The 25280-nt window shown below is 38.6% G+C and overlaps 1 protein-coding gene across 2 annotated transcripts in view; it reads right to left on the reverse strand.

Moving 5' to 3' along the window:
* Window positions 1-1634: 1634 nt before the first annotated feature.
* Window positions 1635-25280, reverse strand: part of LOC149943949 (chitinase-3-like protein 1) — a 66169-nt gene continuing 42523 nt past the window's right edge. For both annotated transcript variants that reach the window (XM_090175062.1, XM_090175063.1), the window contains exons 2-7: window positions 3839-4401; window positions 3367-3560; window positions 3023-3283; window positions 2843-2952; window positions 2476-2776; window positions 1635-2017 (exon numbers count right to left, since the gene is read on the reverse strand). In XM_090175062.1, coding sequence (XP_090031188.1) covers window positions 1733-2017; window positions 2476-2776; window positions 2843-2952; window positions 3023-3283; window positions 3367-3560; window positions 3839-4151 — 1464 coding nt within the window. In that variant the 5' untranslated portion in view covers window positions 4152-4401 and the 3' untranslated portion in view covers window positions 1635-1732. The remainder of the gene's footprint in view (window positions 2018-2475; window positions 2777-2842; window positions 2953-3022; window positions 3284-3366; window positions 3561-3838; window positions 4402-25280) is intronic.

A 25280-nucleotide genomic window follows, 5' to 3' on the forward strand; every position in this document is an offset into this window, starting at 1 on the left:
TGACAGATTTCATTACGAGCTTATTAACGCGTCACACGTAGCCTTTGACAGCGCCTCGCTAGGGGAGATTATCTTCTTGTGATGACGTCACTCCATTACTAGCTCTCATTAAAATATTCCCCCAAGTGACAAACTTTTGGAAACAGTATTATAGACTCATGCTCATACCCATAGAAATCTCATAGGTAACTAGAATGCTGCCGGCTACGGCCGAGCTTGACGCCAGTTCGCCTTGAACCTTCAGCCAATGAGAGGCCGTAGAGTGGTTCCGCCAAGGAGGATAATAATCCTCCTTGGATCCGCTACTATAGCGGGAGATAGGTGACGTCATTCTCTCTGGTGACATTAAATTCTTGGCAGAACCACTCTTTGAGCTCTGATTGGCTGAGATCTGGCTATCGTCTGCTACGGCGTTTGGCCCATTTGCCAGTTACACGGCAGCATTCTAGTTACCTATGAGATTTCTATGCTCATACCTATAAGTAGGTGGATACTTTCCGCTTGTTCTGGGATTTCGGATACTTAGGATAAGAAGAGTAACCATATATGACGTCATTATACTCAGATTCTGTGGTGGCGAATAGTTCGAGTCGGGGTAAAAATGTTTTCTCAAAAGGGCTGCCTGCGGCTATTTTAGTAGATAAGCAGACGATTTTATCACTTTACTCTCTTTACACCTCCATTTCAGAAGGCGTAAAAAGAGTTGCCCCAAAATTCTGGAACAGAGGAATAGTTTATGGTGTAGAGTAATTATCAGCCCCGGGACAGGTGAATAGTTCGTTTTTGGGTTAAAAGAGAACACCTTTAGTCTGAGAGAGGCGAAACGTACTCACCTAATAGACGATTTTATAAGTTTACTCTCTTTACTCCCACTTGTGATGAGGAGTAAAAAGTGTATCCCCAATGCTCTGACCTTGATGTTACGTTGTAGAGTAATTATCTCCACCAGGATAAGCGAATTGTTTAAATAGTTTAATAAAAGGTGTACTCTTTTTCTTCCAGAACATGCGAATAGTATCCACTTGACGTTTTCCATTTTACTACTCGGGATTCGCTCCGAATCAGTTTTATATAGAGCCTAGCGCCGCCGATCCAACGCCGCCGTCGCCGATATTTTCTATGGCGCCGAACCGCCGCCGCCGCGTCAAGGCTGGTTTTCACTAGGGCAAAAACGCCACAACGCAACGGTGACAGTCGACGCAAAAATATTGCATTAGGCCTAACGGGAAATTTTCCCGTCGACGTTCACCGTCGTGGCGTTTTTGCCCTAGTGAAAACCAGCCTTTACTTTTCAGCGCGCCGATGCCGATAAAGTTTTTGAGATTTTCTAAGTACTTTATTTTTTTCTTCAAAAAAATTTTGGATTTTTTTTTTTCAAAATATTCAAAGGTGGAGGGGGATAAACTTTTGCCCCTTGGCGCCGCCGCTACCGAAAAAATTCAACGCCGCCGTAAATTTTTGGAAAAACTGAAAAGGAAAACGCGTAAAAAATTGCTCCGAGTAGAGCAATCTGTCTATTTCAGAGCGCTCGAGAACAATAAATGGATAATAAGTTGACATGTACAAAAGCAGATGGCGCTATTTTTGCTACGAAGTTACCTACGTTGAATAAAAATTTTTAATAAAAAAGTCAGTTTTCTTAATTAAAATGAATTTTATTTGCTAGTAAACCAAAATAAAATAAACTTTGAATGTATTAACAAACGAGGGTAATATAAGAAGTCAGGGTGTCTTAAGCGCACTTCATGGCGTTGGCGGCAGTTCCCTTGCCCAGGAGGACATTGTTGAGGACATTCAAGAGTGGGTTCTTGACGCCGCAGCAGTTACCAGTGAAATCATCCATAGCGATATCCCAAACCATAGCACCGCCGTATCCGCTGTTCTTGGCGAATTTGGCCTTCATCTCGATGGTGGCTGGATCATCGTAACCAACCCATTGGTCACCCTTGTAAGCGTATGGACCAGCGTTGGCATCGGTGTTCTTTGACCAACCGTTGCTCTTGATGTTTTGGCAGATCTGAGTGACGGCAAAGGAAAAATTTAATCAAAACCACTATGTTATTAACAACGCGAAGTTAAAAGAATTATAATAATTAGCTAGGCTAATACCCTACGCACCTCTACAGGCTCTAGTTATCTAGCGACTTTTAATGTTTTTAAATCAGGTGGCAAGCCCTGTATGCCATGTGGGCCAACAACAGTGGTAGACTGAACATTGGGTGGCCTTGCCCGATCGAAAGTGGGCCCTGTGGGCCTTCTACTGAAGTGGGCCCTGGTAAATATTATACATTATTCAATCTAAATAATAGTCTTATACTTCTAGGTTGGTGCCTGGGTCTTAGGGTCTAATGGCGACCAATATTTTGGTCACTGTCCGCTACTGGCAAACAGCTCCCTACACTTACTATTACCGTTAACATTAACAAGTTTTTATGGAAAGGATAAACCAAGGAAAAAAGCAATTTAAATTATTACTTCGTAGTAGGCCAAAAGTCCACCTTCACCGGTGAAAGGTCCGGCTTGTCCAGCTCCACGTCCTGGAGATCCGAATCCGTTTTGGGATGGATTGGCCAAAGTGAAACTCTTTCCGTAAGCGGGGACACCCATAACCAACTTGTTAGCAGCGGCTCCCTTCTGGTTCCAGTATTTCATGCTGTATTCAACATTGAGAGCGGGGTCTTCACCAGCCCTGGATTTGAATGGAGCGTTCTGGCCGGTGGTGCTTTCCCAAGCTCCGTGGTAATCGTAAGCCATGACGTTGATGTGGTCCATGGCGCTGGAGGGAAAATAATCACCTTAGTACGCGATATTTAAACGCGTTTGAAATCTAGTCGAGTCTTACGCGGCGACCTTGGGGACATCGTAAGCTTGATCAATGACGTTCTTGCTGGCGGAGACGGCGCAGGAGAGTTCCAAACGTGGGGATTGTTTGTCGAAGATGGCTCTCAATTCCTATATAACATTTCGTTAAGAGAGTAGTTTCTTAAAAGTAGCGAAGGTGGGTAGAGGCAGTGTCACTTACGGTAACCCAGGTTGCGAAATTGGCCTTATCGGCGGGACTAGCACCGCAACCTCCTTGTGGGCAAGCGGGGTATTCCCAATCGATGTCCAAACCGTCGAATCCGTACTTCTTCAGGAAAACAACGACATCTTCGTTGAAGGTCTTCCTCTTACCAGCATCAGCGACCATTTGAGAGTACTTGTTGCCGGCGCTGTCGGTCCAACCGCCAATGGCCAACAAGACCTTGACACTTGGGTTGCGTTTCTTGAGATCGATGGATTTCTGAATAACAAATCGTCGGTGGTTTGAGATTGCAAGCTCATTTTGGATGTATCCTGACTTGGTGGGCCAAGTAGATTACCTACCTGATAGAAACCAAGGTCGATGTCAGCCCAGCTGTCGAAGGCCTTGATCTTAGATGTAGCTCCGTCCAAGACGGCGAAAGCGTAGTTGACGTGGGTACACAAGCTAGGGTCGATGGTGTCTGGGGTGTACTTGCCTCCTTCCTTACGGTAACCGGCCCAGTTGGGGAAGTAGCAGACAATCTTGAACTTACCAGCTGGAATTACAGTAAAAGGGTAACGTTTCTTTAGAAAAAATTGCACTTCAAAAAGTAATAACGTAAGAGCCATTTTTGAAAGAAACATTAAGGGCCAGTTGCAAAAGCCCTAGCCAAAGTGCTAGCCCATAGAATTTAACATGTGCGATTCTAGCAAAGTACACTTTTGCAACGGGTCCTAAGTCGTAACGTTGGTACTAATTCCGAGATTAGAATCAACACAAAACTGATTCTGGAGTGAAAATTGGTGGGAAAGAAACACAATGAAATTTAATTACCGGGTCCTGGGTTTGGATTGGGTCCTGGACCTGGTGATGGTGGAGTTGGCAGAGGAGCGCTGGTTGTAGTGGCCTGAGTTGGCTGAGGCTGGGTTGGTTGAGCGTTGCAGTTGACATTCGCGGGCCAATCGCAATTTTGGGTGGCGGGGTTAAAGACCAATCCAGGAGGACATTTCATGGCGTAGTCGTGACCACCGGCGCACTGGAAGTACTTAGCGCAGTCGGCTGGATCGGGAAAGTTGCCGTCATTGCCGCAACGGATAGCCAAGGAAGGAGCCCAGAGAGCAACGAGTACCACGAAGAACATTGCCATCGTTACCGAGTGTTGGTGAACAAGGTGAAGAGTTGAGAGGCGGCTCCGCTCCTTTTATACCCGACTGTCTCCCAAGATGATCTTGTAAGACAATAAGTCCATTTGTCTTCGTCCAGGTGCGATTTGTAACGGACGCCGAATCATCATCGATAAGCCATTTATCTTTGATGACACGAAATATTTTGTAACGCGTTTTGATGAGAAACAACTTGAAACTTATCCAAATGTCCTTCGATCGGTTTCTCCTTCCCTAAAAACACAGTGTTAATGTCAAGTTTGAACGGTTATTTACGCCTTAAGGTTGGTTTTCATTAGGGCGAAAACGCCACGACGGTGAACGTCGACGCGAAAAATTCCCGTTAGGCCTAATGCAATATTTTTGCGTCGACTGTCACCGTTGTGGCGTTTTCGCCCTAGTAAAAACCAGTCTCTCACTGTGATTTGGTGCTAGAAAGCTCTTCATATTCGAGTTTTTAAAACTATTTTAAATAATAAATTTTATATATTTTTTAACTGTAAGCGTATTTTTTACTCATTTTACTCATTTTTATAACCTAAAAATATATATATTTGTACAGTTGGTTACACTATGTATTCAACGTGTTAGGTCAGTACATTAAATAAATGATTACACGTGTTATTAAAAGTAATAGCAGTATCTCTATTAAAATCTGCTACAAAAATGTTAAGGAAATATTTAAAAACCAACTGTAATAACCTAAAACAAAATTTTAACATTTGCTTAATCTTATTATTACATAAATTGACGCTCAGACGACAAAATATACTTTAAATTAAGACATTTGCAATAGCGATCCTCAAAAGTGCGATTTTTAAAATTGGGCGAAAAAATAGGTTTTGAAAAGCACCTGCTGAGATATTAATTTTCCTCAACTTTTACGGAGGCCCCTGCTACAAGCGTCATTCTCTGTTTTTCTTATGAAAACGAATGTGATTCATTTATTTCATTTATGTATTCGTCTACAAATAATAAAGTCTTTCGAAGAATATAAAATAACACTTTTGCCCTGGGATTAAACATGGATAGTAGATTTTAGAGAATCGGTAACAAGCCTGGTTTTAAGCCCCGTAAACCAATCACACTAAGGAAGTCGCACAAGGTTATTTGAAAAAAACAAGTATCGCTAAGAGTGGACGATACTGTTCGAAAAACGAAAAAAGATAAACACGAAGTACATTTTTACGCCAAAAGGTATTTTTTCACGTTTTTATAGATTAAATATGATATACTAAATATCAGTTGATAGTTTTTATTGAATTAAAAAACCAAAATTAAAAATTACTAAAAAATAAAGCGCAAAAAATTACGTAACAATATCAACCGCATTAGATTGCCATTTTGAAATTTTAAGATCACGTGGTACAAACGATCTTGCAAGACTCCCTCGGAGTCTCTAGAGCTGATTGATACGCGGGGATAAATAAAATGCACTGTGGAACTTGTCCTCTTAATTTACTGTCCATGATTAAAACGAGAATGTGTTTAATTATACCATAAGTAACTAAATATAATTTGTATGTCAATTAAGAAAAAATATCATTGAACTGATTTTTCGAGCTATTGAGCAATTAATAATAATAATCAGCTAGGCTAATACCCAAGTCATCAGGGGACTTTTAATGCCATTAATTCGAAATGTACCAAGAACTTCAGTTGCGAGTCTCTCGAGCTGATTGATACGCGGGGAGAAATAAAATGCACTGTGGAAGGCTATCGAAAACCTGTCCTCTTAATTTACTGTCCACTAGCTAAATAAAAATCTAAATAAAATAAAAACCCATTCCGTGATGCCCCAAGAATTATTAATACATAGAGCATGGACGTGCAATAGGCTTCGAGCTTAGAAAAGATGGCGCCATCTACTTTAATACCTGTCAACTTAATTTGTGAAGAAATAGCGATTTAGTCCCATTTCACCCAAAATCATTTTTCCCAAACTACTCTTCACCCAATTCCATTTGACCCAAACCCATTTCTCCCAAGTCCATTTCACCCAAATCTATTTATCCCAAAAAGATATAAAAACGACATCATACGATTCTTCGAACTTCTAACCCATTTCATGTTAACCAGAACACCAACTGCAATAAACCTACTACTTTAACATCTTAATGTATGAATCTTAAAAAAAACTTGTTTTTTTTTTAAGATTAAACATGCAATACAAATGTATTCAAATTTTATTTAATTTTTTATCTATTTTGACTTGTTTTTTTTAAAAGATTAAACCAAGAATGTATTTCTTTATACTCAGGGAGAATGAATATGTCGAGATTATATTTAGCGTTTCTCTAATTCCACCCGTTGGGGCCCCCGGTATGCTCCTCCGCTTTAATAAGTTAAAATTAATATGCTGTTAATGTTCATAACATCTTCCAATTATATTTGCGAAGATACCTGCGATGGGAATGAAAATATTGATGAATCAGTTTCTACAATAATGGAGCCAGAAGTAATAAATAATAATGATTTATATTGTGCATTTATTATTCATGTAATATCAAAGATTGTATTATTTACAGTTTTCCACCCAGTATCAAGGGATGTCATGTTAATCATTCCAGCTGTGAGTTCGTTCCTTATTTTTACCTATACATTATAGTCTAAGCTTGTGGTGAGGCTCTGACGTGGGTTTTTAACATAGTGTATTCACATTTTAAGCCTCTTGGGCCTTGTTACCCCGACCCTACATTCAGTGTGGCTACATAATTGGTTTTGAGGATATATTTATTATATCTATTTTAATTTTACTTTAGGGGTTTATTTTTTTCTTGTATATTTTGATATGGGATGTTTTTGTTAAAACCTTAAAATTATTAAATTTTCTGTAGGGTTGTTCTTAATTAATTTTTCTGTTTAAGGTTATTCCTATTGGTAACCAAGAATTTATGATTACTGAACTTGATGTCAGCCAAAATAAAGAAGTTAATAGTTCTCAAAGTTCCAATTTAAAAAACAAACCTGTATAAATATAAACCTCCAAAAAATAATAAAAACAAAGCTGAGATACAGGCTGTCTTTGACAAGTAATAATATAATATTAATTTATATTTTTAGAGAAATAAATGCATGTAAAAACGAGCCACAAACTAGGGGTGTGCCAGTATAAATTTTTGACTACCGAGTCGAGTTCGAGTTTTTATAAATTTTCTTATCGAGTTCGAGTTTGAAAAACCTAGCGAGTTTACGAGTTTTAAAATATCACCTTTTCTAAGCTTCGAGCCCTTAACGAGTCTTAAAATTCTTAACAAGTTTCTATTGAACCATTACATTTGGGAGTTTTAATATATTAAAAGAGTTAATTAGATAACTAAGATCTAATATTCGTAAAAATAATTTGCATAATATTTATTATCACACAATGGTTCTAAGTAAATAAAACAACACAGCCAATGCTAGCTGTTTTAAACATCACATGACAATTTAAAATTAGAAATCTGTCACATGATCCAATGAAAAAAAGTAGCTGATAAAGTATGACGTCGAATGTTTTTTAAGAGCCCTAATTGGTGGAGAGCTATGACGTAATATTTTTGAAACTCGATAAGAAGAACGAAAGCTGGGCGAGTTTTTTCCATTTTTTATCGAGTACTCGGTTAATACGAGTGCTCGCATAGCCCTGAAACTCGTTAATACGAAAACTGCTTAACGAGTCTTTATCGAGTTTAACCTTGAACCAATTTTAAACTCGAAAGTTCAGCGAGTTTCTGGACAAGGCTTATCGAGTTTCGATTCGAGTACTCGATTTAAGCGAGTGCTCGCACACCCCTACCACAAACCTGTATGTATGTCACTGAGCTTATGGATAATGTCCCATCAGCCGAGAAAAGAAAATGTCAAAATGACATTGTCAAAATAATTAATAATTGCATAGATGATGAACTAGGGTCGACAAACAGATCCCAGTGGCAAGATACTTATTTTAGCTTTTTAACGAACTGTTTCCTCGTCTTAAATGAACTTGATTAATATTTACCTTAAAGTCAGAGCCAACATTAAACCTGGTGGAATTGGATCACTAATAACTTTTTGTTTATTTTTGGACCAACAATTGATGTATGTTTTGAACATGGAAGCATCATGTTTTAAAAAGCATTAAAATTTTAGCATGGCAAATTGTCTTTGTATTAAATTTGTTTAACTTACCAATGTTTCATAATCCCCTTCCCAAATAAGATTTTTCAACCAGCTTTTAGGTGCATAGTTTATTTTCTTAATAAAAGTTAGATAATAACTTATTCGAAGAAATAAAAGTTTTTCTTCAAGAGCAATTTGAGCAATCTTCTCCTCCAGTTAAAGGGAATATAACCTCAGGTATTTGGTGTGGAACACCAACGCTTGCAGCTCTGGCCGCTCATGCCTTTGGCTTTAAAAATGTTTGGCGCCACTGTACAGGGACATTTGAAAAATTGAAGGGGTCTTCCATAAAGATTGCTTTGCAGGTTATATTCCCTTTAAAGGCCGCCATTTTAAAAAAGGCAAAAAACGCTTTTCGGATGTTCTCGCAACAAAATATCGCCGTAATGAAAACGGAACGCTATCGCGATTTCCTAACTTGTAGCGATTCGCAAGCACGAAAAAATCGCCCGCGATATCGCTGAATTTTTTCCGCGCTCTCGCTTCCGAAAATCGCGAGAAAAATCGCCGTCATGAAAACGGGCCTAAGCGAATTTTTTTTTGCGTCAAGGAGAAAAAATGTCTTATGTCTAATCGAAAATTTTTTGCACCAAGGAGAAAAAAATGTCTTATGTCTAATCGAAAATTTTTTGCACCAAGGAGAAAAAAATGTCTTATGTCTAATCGAAAATTTTTTGTACCAAGGAGAAAAAATGTCTTATGTCTAATCGAAAATTTTTTGCACCAAGGAGAAAAAATGTCTTATGTCTAATCGAAAATTTTTTTGCACCAAGGAGAAAAAAATGTCTTATGTCTAATCGAAATTTTTTTTGCACCAAGGAGAAAAAAATGTCTTATGTCTAATCGAAAATTTTTTGCACCAAGGAGAAAAAAATGTCTTAGGCCTAAGCGAATTTTTTTGCGTCAAATATAAAAAATGTTTTAGGCCTATAAGCAATGAGGTATAATATGAACTACAGATACAATTCAATCTGGGATTCACGGGACGCAATTTATTTAAGTAGGAGAATTAGGCTTAAGTTTAAAATTTATCCAATGGTGTTAGCGCCACCTGTTTCTATAAGCAGACACTTTTGCAACATATATTAAGGTTTAGTCTTAGTGACACAACTTTGGCACGTAGAAAGATTTTTTTTGGGTCGACGCTAACCATCGCACCGTTTCTAAATTTTGAATAATTAAAATTAGGGAAAAAGGTTTATAAAGTGAATCATTTGAGTATCGATTGCAGTAGGCTTCGTTGGCTAGCTAGGCGAATACGGCAATTGATAAACTTAATGGAGCCCGATAAAAATACGCCATAATTTACAATGCAAAGTAAAAACATTATTCACGACCGATAACTATCGCTACGCCCCTTTTGGTTCGCTATTGAAACTTAGATAGGTGGCGGCTAAAGCAGACGCTATTAGTTTTTCCTCGTCATTATTCGTAAATTTGACTTAAAAAAATAATGATACTTGCGTTTTAATATGAATTTTGCAACGTTTGCCTATATTTCGATAAGATAATTTAAGAAAATACGTTTTTATGCTTTTTTTTTCAATTCCCTAAATATGGAACTTTATACTCCAATAAAATAGACAGATTACTTGATGACATTAAAGGTGACTTATGATAATACGCTGTATTTTTTTTTATTCATAAGTAACATTATTTCTCTAAAGATGACACTCCTATTTTACTGACGTTAATTTATTTAATGATAGCAAAAGTAACACAATAACAATAAAAATCAGCTAGGCAAATACACAAGCCACTACTTTTGGCCAAAGTCATCTAGCGACCTTAACTGCCATTCGTTCAGGTGACCGGGTTACAATGCGTAGGAGTGTGGTGGCCAGTCCTTCACGCTAGACAACAGTTCATTATACTCACAAGTCAGTATAGGCTTCGTGCGTAGTTTAAATTTTGGCAACTGACACCAGCAAGCTACGAATAGCCTCATCTTTGGCTTGTATTTTAGGAAATTAATAGATTTCAGAGAGGTTCCGGTTACGCGACTTCCGATTACGGAATCACTATCATTAACCGGAATCGTTCAGTGTCATACTTACGTTATAATGTTACTTATGCTACTACCAACGACGATAACATAATCAGTTCGGGTAAAAGTTCAAGTCGGAGCTGGGCAAGAGTGTCAATATCGAAAAGAGGATCGGACAGATAATTAGCATTAAAACAAAAAGAAGTGTCATACTTATGGTTGTGATGTTACTTATGATGATAGTTTATGATGGATAAATAGTGTCATACTTATGGTTGTGATGTTACTTATGATGATAGTTTATGATGGATAAATAGTGTCATACTTATGTTGTGATGTTACTTATGATGAAAGTTTATGATGGATAAATAGTGTCATACTTATGTTGTGATGTTACTTATGATGAAAGTTTATGATGGATAAATAGTGTCATACTTATGTTGTGATGTTACTTATGATGATAGTTTATGATGGATAAATAGTGTCATACTTATGGTTGTGATGTTACTTATGATGATAGTTTATGATGGATAAATAGTGTCATACTTATGTTGTGATGTTACTTATGATGAAAGTTTATGATGGATAAATAGTGTCATACTTATGTTGTGATGTTACTTATGATGATAGTTTATGATGGATAAATAGTGTCATACTTATGGTTGTGATGTTACTTATGATGATATTTTATGATGGATAAATAGTGTCATACTTATGGTTGTGATGTTACTTATGATGATAGTTTATGATGGATAAATAGTGTCATACTTATGGTTGTGATGTTACTTATGATGATAGTTTATGATGGATAAATAGTGTCATACTTATGTTGTGATGTTACTTATGATGAAAGTTTATGATGGATAAATAGTGTCATACTTATGGTTGTGATGTTACTTATGATGATAGTTTATGATGGATAAATAGTGTCATACTTATGTTGTGATGTTACTTATGATGAAAGTTTATGATGGATAAATAGTGTCATACTTATGTTGTGATGTTACTTATGATGATAGTTTATGATGGATAAATAGTGTCATACTTATGGTTGTGATGTTACTTATGATGATATTTTATGATGGATAAATAGTGTCATACTTATGGTTGTGATGTTACTTATGATGATATTTTATGATGGATAAATAGTGTCATACTTATGGTTGTGATGTTACTTATGATGATAGTTTATGATGGATAAATAGTGTCATACTTATGGTTGTGATGTTACTTATGATGATAGTTTATGATCGATAAATAGTGTCATACTTATGTTGTGATGTTACTTATGATGAAAGTTTATGATGGATAACGAGCGGGTCCCAAAAGGCACAGTGGAAGGCCTCCTTCCGTTCCACCCGTTCCACCCGTTCCACCCATTCCACCAGGGAGTATACAGTGGAAGGCCACCTCCCGCACCGCCCGCGAGTACAGTGGTAAATACTTAAGTGGTGAACAGCCAAAGCTATACGGTTGGGCGGTGAACGTGTAACTCTATAGAGAGTGGTGTATAAGAAAACGTAAAGACTGTACCCGCTAAAATGAAAGGTTTATAGAAGGTAGCAGCCTTTCTCTGTATTATTGATAGAAGGTCCCCACCTGCAGAAAGAAGAGTTTTCATCCTGATTGAATATTTATATAAAATAATTCTTATATTTAAAACATTTAGCGTAACAATTTTTTTTTTGTATATTTGGAAATAACATTTTATTCTCTCTGAAATCGCACGTGTGATGTTAGTTGATTGACATGTTTTCGAATAATGAGAAAACATTTCCCCGTTTTTAGAGATTCTGTCATTCACGTTACCCATAGTACGTATAAGTAGAAGTTTTCTCGATGAATATTTTCTCACCCGGGCGATAAAGTTTATTTTAATATAATTTATTCATAAATATTTTTGAAGTGCAAACAAGAATAGTAACCTAAGCCTACACACAAGAAACATCTTTACTCTACTTTAAATCCAATAAAATCTATTTCCGATATGTAAATAGGTGGAAACATATCGCAAAAAATCTCTTTTTCTACTTTTAATATGGTAAAATACAAATCCAATATGTAAATATAAGTATAAAAATACGACAAAAACAACTTACCTATATTTTAAATACGGTAAAATACAATTCTTATACATAAATATAGTCAGAAAGATACTATAAATAAAATAAAATTAGTGTGGATAAGATTTCTAAATATCATTTTGAAACTAATAATTTTCACGCTTTATTTAAGTCAAGCAATTACATTTATAAAAATGAAAGACGTTAAACAAAATAAATATTGTAAATATTTTAAGACAATAAAGAAATTAAGAAATGTTTTAATAAAAAATCTTTTATTTTCCAGAATAGTTACCTTTTATTACTATAAATATTCCAATATTAAATGGGAACTGCTGCCCTAGAAGAAGTGCATTCGGAAAAATTTTAAATATTGTAAATTTGTACATTTGTACATCATTTTCTTTCTAGTTTTCTGCTCTCTTCCAACTATCTTGCAATATTTTCAATCCAATTATATCTGTTTTTATATCTTTAACTTTATTTCTCAGTACCATTTCTCTTCATCTAGCTGAAATTTCCACTCTTCAATATGCTTTTCCATTTCTTCCAAATGCTTTCTTATTTCTTGCATATCTAGCCACGTCACATTATACTCTTCCACTATTTTACTCGCTTCTTCAAATGTATTGAAATCCGTATGGTTATAAGTAACAAAACATAATGAATATAAAAAGTTCAGAAATTTAGGTCGTCTGAAAGACCCTTCTCTCTACTACGGCACAAATGTTTTGTTAAAGAGAATCAAATTAATTATAAACTCCATTTAATATCATTAAGTGTCTATATACCGAAGTGGCTCTTTAGCCAACATCACAAGGGTCATTCCATACGATTTCGACCAGTCATGTCACCATGGGTCAATCGATTTTTTTTAATTTTTAAACACCGATAGATTTGTCTAAAAAACCGTGATATCCAAGGTTTTAGCTTAAAATATTAAGAAGTTTTTGAATAAACACAGTTTAACCGAAACCCCACATTTTTTGGTATATCGTACCTTGATTTCAGTACCCCTTCGCTTTAAGTTTAATAACTTTTTAGAAATATGTTTTATTTTAACAAAATAACACAATCTGACAGAGTTTGGCAAGGCCAATTCAATGGTGGAGTTTATATAGTCCTAACTGGAATTGATACCAGGTTATTGGATGACAGATTGTACATTTTTATTTTTGGGGGGTCTCATTCGAGGGGTTAAAGGGTCATGTGGGCGAGTGAAAACACAAAATATAAAAACACTATTAGATAGCTCTAACAAAGAGCTTTAAAATAAGCTCTTAAAAAAAGGGGTAATTTCCTTGTTTTTATTTGATAAATCAAAAACTATTTTCTTGAAATTCAACACTTTTGAAATTTTATATTTTTGATATCATACAAAAAATGGTTTAAATCTTTTAGAAATTATTGCTACGTATTTAACGATGTGTGATAAATAATGCTCGAATATTTTCTGAATTATAATCTTTAAGAATAAAGGATCTAGCTCTGGAAGCAGTCGCTGTAAGCGTTGATATCAGTCGCAAAACCAAGTTAAGAGCTACATGGCATTTGTGGTCCCGTTTAGGCCATGACAGACTGCTAACTTATGTATATATTTTCAACCCTTAATTTTGAGTAGTAAATTGATATAATTTTATAGTTGGTTAAAGCATGACTGATACTTCATGGTATTTTTAATTTTATTAAAAACAGTTAAAATTGACATGTTTCCGAACTTATACGATTAAATTGATATAATATTAAATTGAAAATAATTACGTGTAAATAGAGGCATTGAACTTTTTAGTTTCACCTGTAATGTTTGTTAAATCTATAAAATAACTGGAAAAAACCTTATACCCTTCAGTATTGAAGTTTTGTAATCCACCATTCTTGGAAAATACATTAAGAGACACATGGTTCAATAAATGCTTCCGAATTTTATTTTTACCTTTTGTAATACCAAGCCCAAAAAAGTATCAACACTTGCAAAAGATTCATGTTATATCATCTATAATGTGTACTAGGTTCAATTTAATCTTCATAGGGGGCATCCTCGGCTGTGACCAGTTCACCTTTTACTGAATCCTAGGCAGAATTCACAATGCGTAGGAGGGTGGTGGCAAGCCCTGCACGTGATCGAGCCAACAGTTCCCTACACTAACTATTACCGTTAACCTATACAAGTTTTTATGGAAGGGGAAACCGAAGAGCTCGAGGAAAACCCCTTAAACCAGTGGGGAGAGAACTTGCAAACTCAACGCAGAAGGATTGGTTCCGAGTTTTCAACCAGTGCCACAAGCTGGGATCGAACCCGGCTTCTCTTGCTGCGAGGCGAAAGTGCTAACCACTCTGCCACCCCACCTAGTATATAGCATGTATAGTCAGGAGTGGTTCTTTGAAAGATAATAACCCAAAAAATATTACTTGTATACAATCACAAGACTAAATATGTGTTGAAATAATACTCAACTGCTCATGTTTCTCACTTCGTGCAAATTATAGGAAGGTACACAATCATTTAAAAACATCCTTAGTTCTAAAAATTGTTAGTACTTAAGAAATAGCGTAATGTTAATTTCATTAAATTTCGTCTATTACTAATTATTTTAACGTTGACCTTATTGTTAATGATTTTAAACTGGTGCCTCAAAAATCATTATATAAAATCATCTCTTCCATAAGCAGATATAAAAATGAGTTTTACGAAGTGAGAAACATGAGCAGTTGAGTATTATTTCAATACATATTTAGTTTTGTGATTGTATACAAGTAATATTTTAAATAGCGTATGGAATAAGTTAAGAATGTATTGAAATGGTGTATGTTAAAACGTCGTCGAATTAAGAGTAAAACATATGTTCAGAGTCAGCTTGATTAATAAAGAGAATAACACAGACGTTTCCGTTGTAGTCACGTAGGAAGAAAAATACTAAAACATTCTCTATACTCTACATTCAATACGTTAAAATATATTTCCGAAATGCTAATATAGGTAGAAAAATACTACAAAATCTCTATATTTTACCTTTAGTACGTTAAATGACGTTCCAATATGTAAATATAGGAGGAACAATACTACAAAAATCTCTTTTCTTGGTGTTCATTATGTTAAAATAGATTTCTGAAATGCAAATATAGGTAGTAAATACTACAAAACCCTCAAACTCTACGTTCAATACGTTAAAATAGATTTTCAATATACAAATATATGTAGAAAAATTTTAATTATTTAAATATTGAAGGAGTAGCTTATACGGTTACTAATATCGTCATACGTTACTGCATAATGTAAATATTTTTTAACTCCATTTAAGTATCATTAAGTGTATAATTACTAAAGTGGCTGTTAAAGCAGTTGACGTAGAATGGAAATATTTTTAAACTTCATTTTAATATCATTAAGTGCGTATGTAGTACTTGAAGGAGCACCCAAAACTGGACCGCAAGTTTTATTTTTTATTTTTAAGGGAATATCCATTGGAGTTTAACATTACAATAAAGCTAATAGGTCCAGTTTAGGGTTTTTGTCGTATTTTTATACTTTGTATTTTACCATATTAAAAGTAGAAAAAGAGATTTTTTGCGATATGTTTCCACCTATTTACATATCGGAAATAGATTTTATTGGATTTAAAGTAGAGTAAAGATGTTTCTTGTGTGTAGGCTTAGGTTACTATTCTTGTTTGCACTTCAAAAATATTTATGAATAAATTATATTAAAATAAACTTTATCGCCCGGGTGAGAAAATATTCATCGAGAAAACTTCTACTTATACGTACTATGGGTAACGTGAATGACAGAATCTCTAAAAACGGGGAAATGTTTTCTCATTATTCGAAAACATGTCAATCAACTAACATCACACGTGCGATTTCAGAGAGAATAAAATGTTATTTCCAAATATACAAAAAAAAATATTGTTACGCTAAATGTTTTAAATATAAGAATTATTTTATATAAATATTCAATCAGGATGAAAACTCTTCTTTCTGCAGGTGGGGACCTTCTATCAATAATACAGAGAAAGGCTGCTACCTTCTATAAACCTTCCATTTTAGCGGGTACAGTCTTTACGTTTTCTTATACACCACTCTCTATAGCGTTACACGTTCACCGCCCAACCGTATAGCTTTGGCTGTTCACCACTTAAGTATTTACCACTGTACTCGCGGGCGGTGCGGGAGGTGGCCTTCCACTGTATACTCCCTGGTGAAATGGGTGGAACGGGTGGAACGGTTGGAATGGGAGGAATGGGAGGAATGGGAGGAATGGGTGGAACGGGAGGTGGCCTTCCACTGTATACTTCCTGGTGGAATGGGTGGAACGGGTGGAATGGGAGGAATGGGTGGAACGGGAGGTGGCCTTCCACTGTATACTTCCTGGTGGAATGGGTGGAACGGTTGGAACGGGTGGAATGGGAGGAATGGGTGGAACGGGAGGTGGCCTTCCACTGTATACTTCCTGGTGGAATGGGTGGAACGGGTGGAACGGTTGGAATGGGAGGAATGGGAGGAATGGGAGGAATGGGTGGAACGGGAGGTGGCCTTCCACTGTATACTTCCTGGTGGAATGGGTGGAACGGGTGGAATGGGAGGAATGGGTGGAACGGGAGGTGGCCTTCCACTGTATACTTCCTGGTGGAATGGGTGGAACGGTTGGAACGGGAGGAATGGGAGGAATGGGAGGAATGGGAGGAACGGGAGGTGGCCTTCCACTGTATACTTCCTGGTGGAATGGGTGGAACGGGTGGAACGGTTGGAACGGGTGGAACGGGTGGAACGGTTGGAACGGGTGGAACGGTTGGAACGGGAGGAACGGTTGGAACGGGAGGAATGGGAGGAATGGGAGGAATGGGAGGAATGGGAGGAATGGGAGGAATGGGAGGAATGGGAGGAATGGGAGGAATGGGAGGAATGGGAGGAATGGGAGGAACGGGAGGAACGGGAGGAACGGGAGGAATGGGAGGAACGGGAGGAACGGGAGGAACGGGAGGTGGCCTTCCACTGTATACTTCCTGGTGGAACGGGTGGAACGGGTGGAATGGGAGGAATGGGAGGAATGGGTGGAACGGGAGGTGGCCTTCCACTGTATAATTCCTGGTGGAACGGGTGGAACGGTTGGAACGGGAGGAATGGGAGGAATGGGTGGAACGGGAGGTGGCCTTCCACTGTATACTTCCTGGTGGAATGGGTGGAACGGGTGGAATGGGAGGAATGGGAGGAATGGGTGGAACTGGAGGTGGCCTTCCACTGTATACTTCCTGGTGGAATGGGTGGAACGGGTGGAACGGGAGGAACGGGTGGAACGGGTGGAACGGGTGGAACGGGTGGAACGGGTGGAACGGGAGGAATGGGTGGAACGGGAGGAATGGGTGGAACGGGAGGTGGCCTTCCACTGTATACTTCCTGGTGGAATGGGTGGGACGGGTGGAACGGTTGGAATGGGAGGAATGGGAGGAATGGGAGGAATGGGTGGAACGGGAGGTGGCCTTCCACTGTATACTTGCTGGTGGAATGGGTGGAACGGGTGGAACGGGTGGAACGGGTGGAACGGGTGGAACGGGAGGAACGGGAGGAACGGGAGGAACGGGAGGAATGGGAGGAATGGGAGGAATGGGAGGAATGGGAGGAATGGGAGGAACGGGTGGAATGGGTGGAACGGGAGGAATGGGTGGAACGGGAGGTGGCCTTCCACTGTATACTTCCTGGTGGAATGGGTGGGACGGTTGGAATGGGAGGAATGGGAGGAATGGGTGGAACGGGAGGTGGCCTTCCACTGTATACTTGCTGGTGGAACGGGTGGAACGGGTGGAATGGGAGGAATGGGAGGAATGGGTGGAACGGGAGGTGGCCTTCCACTGTATACTTCCTGGTGGAATGGGTGGAACGGGTGGAACGGGAGGAATGGGAGGAATGGGTGGAACGGGAGGTGGCCTTCCACTGTATACTTCCTGGTGGAATGGGTGGAACGGGTGGAACGGGAGGAACGGGAGGAGGCCTTCCACTGTGCCTTTTGGGACCCGCTCGAAGACCCTACTCTAGGCCTGGGCCTAGGGCACCAAGCCTACAAGGGGCACCAGGAGGTTCCGAAAAAAATAGAAGTACAAAAATGTTATCATTTACTTTTCACAATTTTTTTCCGGAGTAATTTTAGTAAATGCGTCCACATTTATCGATACCATGAAAAGCACTCATTTAATAACGTCACTAAAATGTCCGCAAAGTCTACATTGAAATTGTATTTTCCACCCATTTGTCAATTATAAATTGCGTAATTTGCTGACAAAGGCCTAATAATTCAGTTTAAAACTAAACAATTTTGATTGAAAACTTTTAAGTTAGCAAAATTTCAAACTACGTACTGAATTTATCATTCACCGAAATCGTTCAGTGTGATATACTTATAAGTTATAACTATTACTTTACTTATGATAATGCACGCCCGATTTATCTATTAGAATAGATCCCCTTCTTAAGTTGCAACCGACTATAGCTCCCGTTTCTTCATCTCATTAATTATAGACACCGCCAAAACGCGAGCGTTTATAAATAATTAATTCCAACGGTGGTCAGGAAACGATATTTTGTCAAGTATACCTCGGGGCCAAATCGACCCCCAACCCCGTACACCCCCAGAGAGAATCGCAATAATCGCCCGACCTGATTATTACGAAATCAGGAACCACGAGGAAATGTTCGCCCCTGCATTATTAAACGCAAATTCGTCCCATACATTTTTTCGACCAGTAAAACACCCCCTGAATTATATCCGTTAGGAATATTAAATTTCTGTGGCAAGCTAACAATAGACATACAGTTTCGCCCTAAATTCCTTCGAGAAATAACGTTAGTCGATGGGGGAACCAAACGTGTCTAATCAATAAAGACAGAAGAATATATAATCAAGAACGTATTTAAGTTACTGAGTACGTACCGAGTCTATCTTAATGGGTTCCATCTAGAGGTCGGGGACGGTTAATCATTATACATGATTAAATTGATTTTTTTCGGGAAAAAAATGTAAACAAAGAAATTTAACGGTTAACATTTCGGAAAATGATTAAAAAACATGTATTATTCGGAAAATTTGAGCTTTTTATCGAAAAAAACGTCGTTTTTTCCGTTTAATTTTACAAATTTATCAAAAAATTTATCGGATAATACAGAATATAAATTACTTGATCAAAACGTTTTACGAATAATTTTGAGAGCTTTATCTATTGAATAAAAGTTAACCATCCCCGACCTCTAGTTCCATCAGCTTCGTAAGGGGATGACAGGGGGGGGCAGGGGGATGAAATAGCACTATTTTTTAACGCGGAAGGAGACAAATTTTTGGTAATACGAAACTTTATAAAACACGTGGTCATTTCGCGGAAATTCGGATTTCGATATCGGTCGCAACGGACGGAGTTTTTGTCACCTTGGCCTATAGTTTGCTTTTATTGGAATTTAATTAGAATTATTGTGGAAAGTGGTTATTGTTCAACGAATTGTCTTAGTGCTTGATTTTCTTTTCGTTTGTCATGTATTTTATTATTACCGTTAATTTCATTGCTCGACATTGCTAAAACCGAAAATTTTAAAACAGACCGGCGAACTCGCGGAGGAATACTACGCGGTCATCGTACATTCGTTTAGCGCGACGTGCGTCCTCTAGTGGCGGTAATCGAAATCAAAATCCGGACTGCCTAGGGGGGGGGCGTACGTTTTTCCCCTTACGAGGCTGAGGGAGTATGAACTAAATCAAAAAAACGTCCAATAACACGCGCCACGACTTGTATTAAGGTATTTAGCGCCAATCGCCCCATAGCTTCTGAAGTTGCGAAGATTTTGTGACCCTTTAAAGGGCCACACCGGCGTTTGAAAAAATTCGCCCAAGATTTACCATGTGGTAGTATATACGACCAAAAATAAATAGACATAAACAGAAAGTTTCGCATTGGAGGGAAAGTTCGCGGCGTGTAATCTGAGAAACTACTTTATCCCCTTTCTGCGGGCCGACCCCCGTCGCGGATTGTTACAAATTTAGGGCATTGCACGAGGTACTGCGAAAACTGGTTTTAAAAACGTCGCTCTCCGCGAAATAGCTAGTGCTCAGCTAATTTCTTAACCTGCAACTGACAAGGAGACTACCCGAGGTGATTACTATGGATTTGGTTGAAACTCGAGGGCATGGTAGTATGAAAATTCCCAAAGGGAAAAGTTGCAATGTGCTTTAGTTTTCCTATGGCAACCGAAAATGTTTTTGAACTCTCCATTTAAAAAAGCATGATATTTTCTCGGTTACCCAAATGTTGTTAAAATTTAACCAAAATTGATCAATTTTACCCAAAATAGGTCAAATTCATCTTTTTGGGTAAGTTTTGAAACTTTAATTTTTTAAAATTTTTTAAGTGAGTAAGAACCCTGCGAAACCGAGAAAATGCCATGCTTTTTTAAATGGAGATTTTTCGTTTTGAGAGATCAAAAACATTTTCGATTGTCATGGGAAAACTAAAGCCCATTGCAACTTTTCCTTTGGCAATTTTCATACTACTATAAGGTCTACCTAACCCCCGAGTTTCAACAAAATCGGTGATAACCACCTCGGGTAGTCTCCTTGTGAGTATACAGTAATTAATGTTATTGGCTGGAAACACGTGGCTTCTTAGGCTCCCCCGGATATTTCAAACGAACGAGAAATATGAATAGACGGGTTAAGGTGCGACTGTAGCCGCCGATGTAGACGTAGCTTCATTGTGCACAGACTGATTACATACCACGTTCACCCCTAAGGCTAAGCGCGGGTTTAAACGCGTCTAGTTTCCTTTGTTGACTAAGGCGTCTGCAGATTTGAAAACCTTATTGATTAAAAATAGAAATAATTTACGTAAAACCAAAAGTAAATAAAGTATATAATACATCTCTTATAGTAGAGAAGGATCCTCAGCTAGGCTAATAACTAAGGCTTAATGTTGGGTGGCGGAGTGGTTAGCACTTTCCCCTCGCAGCAAGAGGCACCGGATTCGATCCCAGCTTGTGGCACTGAGTGAAAAATGGAAACAACTTCTTCCACGTTGAGTTTGCAAGTTTTATCCGCAGTGGCGTCGCTAAGGTGTTTTAGGCGTCGCTTGAGCCACCTGTCAAATTTCTGAAGCGCCACCTAAAATTCCCAATTTTTCCAATTCACTTGTCGAAAAGTTTCTTCGAACTTAAAAATGGGTATCAAAAATTTAATTTTTCTTACAAGGAGACATCCCGAAGTGTAACCCACCGATTTTGTTCAAACTCGGGGGATTGGTAGACCTTCATGTATCATGAAAAATCCTAAAGGGAATTTATTCAAGGGGCAACCGTTTTGCCATGGCAACGATAAATGTTTTTGACAACACAAAATATTAAATTTTCCCATTAAAAATAACATGGGATTTTGACCTCAAATTGATCAAAAGTTGATCAATTTTGATGTTTTTTTTTATTAATTTTTGGCATTTTCGAAATTTTTAAATTTGTTAAATTTTTTCACAGGGGAGGTCCTAGGAATCGGTCAGAATCCCATGTTATTTTCAATGGGAAAATTTCCATTTGTTGTTGTCAAAAATATTTTTCGTTGCCATCGCAAAACGGTTGCCCATTGAATAAATTCCCTTTAGGATTTTTCAAGTTACACGAAGGTCTACCAATCCCCCGAGTTTGAACAAATTCGGTGGGTTACACTTCGGGATGTCTCCTTGTTAGTGGGCCTCAATGTTTCAACTTTATAAAGCTTAATTTTTTGGAGCTCCCCGCCTCCCCCATATCACTCAATGAGACGCCCCTGACCAGTGCTGATGGCTTAAGCGCCACCAGTTTTGAAATCCTGGTGACGCCACTGTTTATCCGTACTGGGTAAAGGGGTTTTCCACCGAGCTCTAAGGTTTCTCCTTTCTGTAAAAACTTGTAGATTTATTCCATGAATAGTTAGTGTAGTCAAGGATCCTATATGTTAGAAGGATACGAGGCGAGGGACGAAAAATGGCAGCGCCGTCGGTGGGTCATGCGCGATAGAGAATCCGTCTTTAGATTCCGTCAAGGACAAAACATATGGAGGAAGCACAGTCAAAATTTGTCCTTGAGGGAATAGAAACAAGACGTCCCACGTTTAGAGGCTCTCTTAATATCGACGGCGCTGCCGGCGTTTTGAAAACACGGGCTTCTAACATATTAGATCCTTGGTGTAGGGAGCTACACAATTTAAGAAGGTTGTTGTCAGAATTTATAGCCCGGTGTACCGGTAAGAAAAGAACCACACCACCGGAGGCCTATCATCAGAATGCCCTACGCCAGCGTCCACAAGCCCGGACAGGTGACAAAACCAGCATGGGTAGCAGAACCCCACTACTGATGGTCGCACCCTCGACGCAAGCCGCTCAACCCAGCAGAAGGTGCAACAATGGGACGACCAGCCCGCCACTTCGCACACAGCAGTGGGATAGAGAACGGATGCTCTAACAACTCCGGCCGACACCCCACCTACAAAGGCAGGGAGCCAAGCCCTTTGGAGAGAGCTCCTAAAGGGGAACGGCGGGCACACAGCAGCCCGCATAACCCGGCACAGCTGGCACCGGAGATCCCGGTGGGAGCCCAAAAGGCCGGGAGATGGGTCCGCCGTGCCCTCATACGGAGGCCCGCAGCCCCACAGCAGGCTACTCAATCCGCCGAGGCGGCCAGTTTGCCCGGCCCCTCTCCATTAGCCTGGGCCGAAGCCCAGTATCCAGCCCACACCTGACCGAAGTCGGAGGTTGGAGATAGGACCCTTTGGACGGAGCTAACATCTCCCAGTGCGCCACCGCCCTTACGGGTTACAAGAGCCGGACCCCGACTCCCCGGTAAAGCCACCAGTGATTGCACACTCCGACCCCTTGAGGGCCAATTTAAGAAGGTTGGAAAAAAACCGGTGGTTTAAACCGGTTAAAAAATATCTAGCCCTCATTACTTTTTTCAAAATGACGTTTTTGCGCGTGACAGTGCCTTTACATTGTGAGGTATAGCAGTCTTACTTACTTTCTTTTATACCCTGACATGGCGACGTATTTTCACGCGCAAAATGAATTTTAAGATCCCCCAATTGCTCATATCTAGCACTCATTACTTCGTGAGACGACGTAGCAAAAGTGAAGGTTAAGTGTTAGTTTCGTTTTGGAATAGAAAATGCAGAATATAATATTCTGCATTTTAATTTGAAATAAATTTTCATTTTCCAATATTTCTAATTCATTTCTCAATTTTTCAATATTTTTTAATAAAAAAAAGTAGTTTTAACCAAGGACAGTAGATACAGGGACGAGAAAGCAGGAAACAAAATTCGATTTTAAACGTCTTCATATTCACGGGGAGTTAGATGTAAACAAACCGCGGCCATTGTTAAGACGTGGTTCACCATGGACAGTATTATTGTAGTTAGTTTTTACCATTTTGATGTTCAATTAAAAATAAAACTACGAGCGTATATAATGAAATGCCCATTTGTTTTGAACACTTAAGCCTCGTCAAGAACCGCTAAAATTAGGTGACCGCCATTTTTTTTGTTTACAACTAACTCTCCTTGCGTTTAGGTCGTTTTAGGTGATATATTCCTACAGAGGGCGCCAATACACTTTCTCGTCCCTGTATCTACTGTCCTTGTTTTAACCATGGATTTTATTCGGCGGTTAAAACCAGTCTGATTGGTTCTTGCCAACCCTAAAATTTAACCCGGTCACCTAATTTAAAGGCAATAAAAGTCACTAGATGTCCTGGGTATCTGGGGTACGCCTCGGCTTGGCAAAAGAAAAACTGATTCGAGCCGGCGAATGTAGAGGTTTCGTTTTTATATCCAATATGGATACTTCTCTCTCAATATATATTATATACTTTTGATAAAGTGTATACGCGACGACTGCGCCAAGTTATTTTTAATGTTAGATATGTTTCTGATATTGATTTGTTAGGGTGCTGATTATTTATGGCCGATATTATTCGTATTATTCACGCGATTGTCGATCGTATTTTTTCCTTCTGCGTAGAGTTTGTAAGTTCTCTCCCCACTGGTTAAAGGGGTTTTCCACCGAGATCTTCGGTTTCCCCTTCCATAAAAACTTGCTGAGGTTAACGGTAATAGTTAGTGTAGGGAGCTGTTGGCTCGCGTGGCATGAAGGGCTTGCCATCACCCTCCTACGCATTGTAACCCGGCCACCTATTACTTGATCACGCACAAGCAACATTGCTTATGTGGTCGAAGGTGGTGCCTTGGGTATTAGCTCTATTTAAAAAAAAAAAATGTTCAAATATAGACTCATAATTCTCAAGCTCTTAGAAAAATTCAGTTGAATGTCGCCCTATATAGCGTGAAATGTTATTACCTCGCGTTCTTAGAAATTCGCGCAACAAGGGGGCGTTAGCGGCGTAAGTTATCGTTACCAAACGTTTTTACACGATGACTTGTATTTAATACGTTAATCTGAAATAAATTTAAATATAATAAAATAACTTAAACATAATATATAATAATAGACGCTTAAATAAAACCTGTTCAGCGATTTGCCTAGAAGTATTAATGCAGAGAGCTAGGACGTACTTGTAAAAGCGTTATATTGTAAAGCGCGCGCTGCGTAATATTTCAATGTAGAAGAGCTCATTCAATTTCGCACGCACGTCCCAAAAATAAGTTGCGTTATAAACTTTAGTCAAGGACTTGCTTTAGCCTAACAAATAAAAATAACATAAGCACGTGACTATTTTATTCAGTGACTCACGCGCATGCGCGTGGGGGGAGGGGGTGGAGAGAAAAAGAGACTGGCATTTATTGAAGCGCCTTTTGGCTCTATCAAAGATAATCTAGACTACTATGTGGTACCTTGGGTATTAGTTTAGCTAACCAATAGATGTCACTTTAAAAAATTATTCGATCGAATAAATCTGATATTCGATTTAAA

Source organism: Leiobunum rupestre, chromosome 5, assembly GCF_980474605.1.
Source record: "Leiobunum rupestre chromosome 5, qqLeiRupe1.1.hap1, whole genome shotgun sequence".
Taxonomy (NCBI): domain Eukaryota; kingdom Metazoa; phylum Arthropoda; class Arachnida; order Opiliones; family Sclerosomatidae; genus Leiobunum; species Leiobunum rupestre.